Genomic DNA, 7334 nt, shown 5'->3' on the forward strand with positions numbered 1-7334 from the left:
TAGTAATTATGATACCAATACCAGAAAAAATATGCCCCACGGTTTCCCAAGCTACTGAGACGAAGAACTATGACACATGCTTGCTAATTCTGAACATCTCTTTTAACACGACGAACAAAATTTTTGTATTTGTTGAATAAATGCATAAGCTGATAACATCCCACATTCACTTAAGGTGATGAACATTAATCAACATTACTGATATAGAAACTAGAAAATAATTGCGTTGTGTTCAGATTTCTCTTGATATAAGTCAATTTAACCAAGTCTTGACTACACAGACTCCGTAACGAGTCTCTTAGGGTTATTGCTAGTTCCAAGAGCGAAGAAGGGAGAATGATTGAGAGTAAAGTTAGTAACCATAGCTCATACAAAAGAACATATCTACAAAGCGCTAACCAGAGTAAACTAAATAATTCTTTTAAGCTCTAACCTGTGGATTGAAGGGTTTTCACAAATAAGAGTTATGCTGCCTTATTGTGAAAGCCTATGTTTTTTGAAAGCCATTAAGCTGATGCCTCTTCTGACAATCAGAGCAACGATTAATGTAAGTACATAAAATTTCCAGGCAACGTGGAAGACCGAAACGGTAACTTAAATAACCAGTGAAGTGAGGAGATACGACCTGGTAGTGTTTGGAATAAGTGAAACCCATTGGGCCCTCAAATGCCCTGGTACGGCTGAGGGTGGGAAGAGTCAGCTCTCCCTCTCCAAATGCTTTCACACGGACATGTGCACTGCCAAGGAAGTCCTGCTCACTGCATTCTCGTGACATTACTGTTGTTTACGAAATTAAGAGGACGAAAAGTGAATGTCCGGTGCTTTAACCGGGTTGTTGGACACAGAAAGTCCACCTAGGGAAGTTGGAGAACCCTCATTCCAAACTAATGGTGCACATGGACTCCAGGATCCTAAGGGAACAAATGGCGTATGAACCAATTACTGGCCACCGGCTACCATGGGACTGCATTTCCTTACGTTACAACACTGCCTTATGGATCAGACCATTAGGTTGAAGGATCGGGGTGTGGTCCCCTAAGAAAACTACCTGCTTCAGTCTAGGCACCCGGTTAGTAACCCAGCCCTTTTGTAGTGCATATGTGGTGCATTTGTATTAAGTGCCCCTTCGTACCAATATTTATGTCCAGATAAATAATAAATAAATAAATAAACCCATTGGGCACAATCTAGACAAAAAGTTGTTTATGACATTGAAGATTCAGATGCCAAACTCCTAAAACAACAGGATGGCTTCAGATTGCGTCGATCATGTATCGAACAAGTCGCGACAATGTTGAACCATCAATTAAACGGAACTGATCACTATACATCGACTTCCCTGATTAAGAGAAAGCAGTCAACATTGTAGATAGAAAAACCATGCGGAATCTTCCTCAACATTTTTAAGTGGCTGAGAAGATTGTTGGTATCCAATTGAACTCCTACAAGGAAGTACATCGCGAAGTCCTGCATGGAAGGAAGCTCACGGATGCATTCTGAGTCAAGACCGATGCCTACTTCAACAAAGCGACTATGACAACAGTAGTTTTGAACAAAAATAATGATGGAGCTAGGGTTTCATATTACAAAAAATCTACGTAAATATGGAGGAAGTGGAAAAACAGAGTTATAAACGCAGTAAAACTAAACTGCACCGATTAGCCTGAACTATCCTTTAAATAACCCAGACTAGTTCTTAACTCATTCAGCCAACACCAAATATGAAATAATGACTTATACTGACAGGATTAGGATTATGGTTTAGCGTTAGAATCAGAAGGAAGAGCTTAGAATTAAGTTGCATAGTTTGGGATTTACATCCAGAGTTCAGGTTCAGGCTACATATAGAATGATCGTAAACTAATAAGCTTAAATCCTAAATTCAAGACTTACACCAGCACTTTAAATCTTAAAATTTAGTCCTGACCCCAAACTTCAGCCCCTAGTGATGCTCTGTGCTTTTCGAATGGACCAATGTTTTTGAGGATAAAAATCATTCATCCAGCAACATTTCCTCCATGAGATCATCTATTTTATCCTTGGTAGACTGAATGGTGGTTTGATATATGCGCTGTGACTTTGAAGAGGTTTTCATGTTCATCGCCGGTCTACATGGAAAGTTCGGTTTAACATAAAAACTACATCTACCATCGCGAGTGCTGTCGTACACATCTTAATACTTTGGTAGGAAACATTTGAATATATTTACAACGAACTGTGATCACAAATTACAACTAAGCAATATACGTAGTATAGTCTTAACAGCGACGCGATTTTCATGAATGTGAATTAAGGCGTTGAAATAAAACAAATGCTAAGACTTTGCCGAACCTATTAGGATAATGTGGAAATTAGGAACATAATTCAAAATAACCTCAATTGCCGTAATCCGCAAGATCTGTGTAGTTTTTTTCCTAAACTTGTTCGTGTTAATAATGAGAAAAGTTGGCTGATACTTCAAAACAGTATCCTAATGAATTTGGCTCAATAATAGTAAGGATCAGTTGTGTATTTCGTATCCACAGGTCTTTCAAGTTAAGAAAATGAAAGTTGTTGGCAGAAGTAATCTATCTACAAAGATCAGTCATATTATATGTATATATACAATGAAATAAAAATAACTGTGTTGGAGCACATTTATGGAAAGTTATGTAGAAAGAGCAATTATAATTTGTCTACTCAAATAGGAGTAAGAATGCTACTTAGCTCTACTATAATGCAGCCAAAATCTGTGTCAGCATGAACACTCATAAGTCCAAATAAATCAACAAAGAGAGCATATTCCCAGATGCACATCAATCTGCAACTTTCTACTTTAACCAAGAATGTGTCGTACTGCTGAGACAGGATAGGTAGAGATAAATATTACTTAGGGCACAAAGAAAACATGCATGTCTTGTTTAATTGGTATCCCAATCTCCCGATTGTGGGGAAATGGGACAAAATCCCTAAAACTTCCGCGAAATATAGGGATTGGGAACCGACTTTAACTCAAAACAAGCTGAATAACTAGATTAGTAATGAAAGTGCTTTTACACCCAATGCACATGTTTTTGAAATGTTTTACCCAACAGATATTTACCTGAACTTGTTTTTCCTGGTGGTGGGACCCATGGTGCTTGGTACTGACTGGTATCAGGTGTTTTTGGAGTTGTCGAACCAGGCATACGAGACACCTGTGTTTTTTTATTGACATGAAGATGGATCGGTGTATCGCCAGGTATATGTAAGTGAATTGGGTTTCCATTGCCAGGTTGTTGAATATATGACGTATTTTTGCCTGTATTTTTAGTCATTTTGAAAACACACTATGTGGACGAACAACAAGAATGAGAGCCCGATTGGACAACCGCTTAGGACTGAGAAAGTAAAACATTGGTCAAGGTCGTTTTGTCCATATAGAGTGATTCAAATAGTTTTTGATTGAGATCATGAACCGATTGATGTTAGACCACCGTTAGAAACCTGGAGGCACTAGATGGCCGTTTCGTTCTATTGTGAGACTCCTCAGCAGTGCCCATCCACGATCCCTCTCACGAGATTGCAACCCAGGACCGCCTAGGGGCCGCGAAAATTCATGGATTGGTTGATGTTGGACACCAACACCAGTAGTTTAAGCGTTCGCGCTCAAGACTGAAGGAGTCTCACAAAAGGACGAAACGGCCATCTAGTGCTTTCAGGTTTGCAACGGTGGTCTGACATCAAACGGTTCATGATCTTGTAGTGACCTACGTTTATCAAGAGAACGCGATTGGTTTAATAGAAACAATTATTATTATAACCAATTGTACCAGTGATTGTTTTACTGTACTTGTTTGTTTAACTGTACTTAAGACATCCACTATTCTTCCATTCGTCCTTCCGTTTGTTGTGACTTTGCACGAACTTACATTCGCTCGGTGAATCCGCTTGTACTCGTGTGGCACGATCTCGGTATTCTTCCGATACCACGAGATCATCAACAAATATACTTCGCTACCACCTCCAATTGCCTTCTGATATCTGGCACGTAAACTTCTAGTGGTGGTGAGCATAGTCAACTGCAACTCGACGCCACGCTACAATCTCAGTCAAAAACTTAATAATCTCCACAATCCCTGTATTGATTCAAAAAGTTCAATTAGTTTCGGACGAATACAAAAACTTTTTGCTTAATGGGCTTCCGTATCTGGTAGAGTTGAATCACCGATGCTTCCAGGCAAGGACCTAGGTATTACATAATGAATGAGGGAAAAAGTATTAATAAAACATAATGAAGAGTCGTTCTTTGTTCTCAATAATATGTCAAATTTTCTCTTAAAGGACTCCTGAGAAGTCACTTGGATCACCTAAGTCCGCAGTGATTTCTAACACCTGACTACCCTTAGAAAGTAGAATGCATGTCTAAAGTCCGTTCTGCTACACCATATCTCTAATTTTGGGCTCTATCCCCAAAGCTTGCGTTGGGAATAGGCATGGGCAGGTGTTGCTCAGGTCACCTCTATGATGCCTCCACTCTAATGGGCAAAGGTTCATTAATTTGAGGCACACTTCATAAGGCTTGAATTTGTGTCCATAATCTTATTTCGCGGTTCGCCCTTGGATAAGTTCCAGCGTGCTTATCTTATTGGAGTAAGGAAGGAAGTACCATGTTTCCGTACTCTAAATGGGGACGAATAAAACTTAAATATCAAGTGGAAAGTTCTACTGTCGATCCGGCCATAAACGCGCTTCGATATTACCACTGCAACGTTTGTTGGACAAACATTTTGGTCTCAGTTAGCGTTAGAAGTCAGATCACAGAGTGCCGAGAATTCTAGATCTTTTTCAAATTGAGATACTTCCAACAATAAATCGGCAAAGTTTTATGCATAGTCTGCAACATGTCTCAAATGGACTACTTTACACTTTGAAGTGTTAAAGGTCAGTCCGTTGTTATCTGCTCAACTTTGAAGTTAAGTTGGTTTATTCTGAAGCGCTAATTTATCCTCTTGGCTGCATACATCTCTCCAGTGTCCCACATGATCAGCGAAAGGTAACAAGTCTGACGATGCCTGGTGGGGAAGATCGTTTATATGAACCAAAAAGTAATAAATCCTAGTTCTGAACCCTGAGGGAACCGACTAAGACATTCCATAGCTTGAGAGAAAGTGAAGTTAACTTTGACATTAAAATGTCGATCTTTTGGATATTAAGTGAGTCAACCAATTAGAGGTAATTGATACCTAATCATTTGACCTTATCGATACGACATATATGGTTGACCTTGGCAAAAACTTTCGAGAAGTCAAGATATATGACATCAACCTTCCCCTTACGACCAAGGATGGTGGTCAATCTCTCTATCGAGGTCAGCGGGTTGGTCATACAATAGTGACCTTTTCTGAAACCGCGTTGTTGAGATGAAAAGACGTTTATGGATAAGTAGTCGCGCAGACCGTCACATGTCGGGGACCCCATAATCTTCAAGGATATTGAAGGACGTGCTGCCGGCCAGCAGCTTGAAGGTTCGTTGCGTCGATCTCCTTCGAAAATTGGTGTGATGTGGGCCAGATTCCAATCTACTGATAATGTGCTTCGGTTTAGCGAGTATGAGGACATCACGCTAAGAGGTGTTACTAAGATTGAGGCTGCTTCCCTCAGTATAGCAGAATGAACCATATCCGGGCCTGGGGAAGAGTCTTTTTTGGGTGCTGCAGTTTTCGGTACACCAAGTCAACACTGACTTCTGAGAGTCCTGCTGAGTAAATGATGAAGCTCTCATCAATATAGTTAGTATGTGTCGGTTAAAATGTCCAAAAACACTGTTTTGCCAGAAGGTCGTCGGCGTCACTATCGTTGTTGGTTGGGCTGTTAAGACCTGACAGTTGGGAAACTCTGATCTCAGCTTGCCGAAAAGAGACCGCAGAACAAGACGCGGAATCAGCTTTTCGGTTTAGGAACGAATTTGTCGATAAGTTTTATCTGGTACTGATGTCTGTCTTCTCTAATTGTCTCTGTGCATAGGTTTCTTGCTTGTTTGAATCGCATGTATGCGCCGTTGTCGCTAGTTTGATTGTACTCCGCCCAGTTTTGCTTTTTGCGGCTTGGCAGTCGAACAAATCGATTTCTAATGATAGTATGTTGCCTGTAGATTTTAGGGACCATTAGCGGAACAGAATGCTTTGTAGCACATCAGTTCGTGTGTATTAAGAAATTCTAACGAGCATCCACATCAAGTTGAGGGAGAGCTTTCCAGTCCATCTGTTGTATGTTGCTCTGTAAAGATGACAAACCTAACCGTCTGAAGTTCCAGCGCCTATCGTTAGTAAGATGTTTTACCTCAGTTTTGATGATAAACCTGAAAGGTATGACGAGGTGATCGCTCTTCCCCAGGAGAGCCAGCGTTGAAAGGTTGTCGATCAAAAATTCCTCATTTGCAAATACGCAGTCTAAGTTTGGGGGCGTCTCACTGATTCTCCAGTGAGTTTCTGACTTGACATTTCCGAATAATCCCAGATCTTCAGTGAAGTTGAAGAACTGGGCTTCAGTAGAATTGTTACATCCAATGTATGTATATTCAGAGGAGTTGACTTTGGGAAGATTGACGTCTACCAGAATCAAGATATGAGCGTATCCGAGATGAGAAGGGCAGGGCAATCCTTTCGGCATGCGATTGTCAAATTGCGTGTCAGCACTGGACTTCCAGGAGATGACTCTAACTAGACACGCTGAAGTATCATATAATCTTACTGAGGGCCATACAGATTAATCAAGATTGACGAACTCTTGGTTGTGAACGTGATGTACTTCTGAGTAAGATCGCAGGTACAGGGATATTCTGCCCCGTTCCTGCTTTTCCGCCGCTGCGAAACAAAGATATCCCGGGTATTGCCATCTCCATGTCCGCAATTTGAGAAGGTATCTATGTTTCAAATATTCCTATCAGATGAGTATTATCAGTGTTACTGAGTTCACGCAACTCATCCATCTTGTTCGGTAAACTCGCGGCGTTCATGTGTTAGCATTTCCTGCCCTTTATTTGAAACACGTGAGCTTTCCCGCCCTGTTTGTCTGTATGAGCCTTATGTAAGTGAACAGGTAACCTACATACAAAGGTTTTTCCGATTTGGCAGCTCATAGTCTTTCTGCGGTTTTTTCATAGTCTTGGCAGTTCACAAGTGGAATACTAAGCCCCAATTTGCTTCCGAACTTGATACCAGCATCATGTAGTCTATCCGGATACATGTGGATTTCAGTTGGCATCCAGCATCTGTCGTCACAAAATGCTTCATGAGTGGTAGCCGCCATATGGGAGGATAAGAAGGCTATCTTTATCAGCTAGGGTCCAGGATCCCCGTCCTTCTTGAATAGTC

The 7334-nt window shown here is 40.8% G+C and overlaps 1 protein-coding gene across 2 annotated transcripts in view; it reads right to left on the minus strand.

Annotated features, from left to right (window-relative positions):
* ODF2_1 (outer dense fiber of sperm tails 2) overlaps nt 1-3624 on the minus strand; it is a gene marked incomplete at its 3' end in the record, with an annotated part of 53322 nt that extends 49698 nt beyond the window's left edge. For both annotated transcript variants that reach the window (XM_051217954.1, XM_012942885.3), the window contains exon 1: nt 3083-3624. In XM_051217954.1, the coding sequence (XP_051064388.1) occupies nt 3083-3296 (214 nt within the window). In that variant the 5' untranslated portion in view covers nt 3297-3624. The remainder of the gene's footprint in view (nt 1-3082) is intronic.
* Nucleotides 3625-7334: the final 3710 nt, after the last annotated feature.

The sequence above is a fragment of the Schistosoma haematobium genome, chromosome 7, assembly GCF_000699445.3.
Source record: "Schistosoma haematobium chromosome 7, whole genome shotgun sequence".
Classification (NCBI taxonomy): domain Eukaryota; kingdom Metazoa; phylum Platyhelminthes; class Trematoda; order Strigeidida; family Schistosomatidae; genus Schistosoma; species Schistosoma haematobium.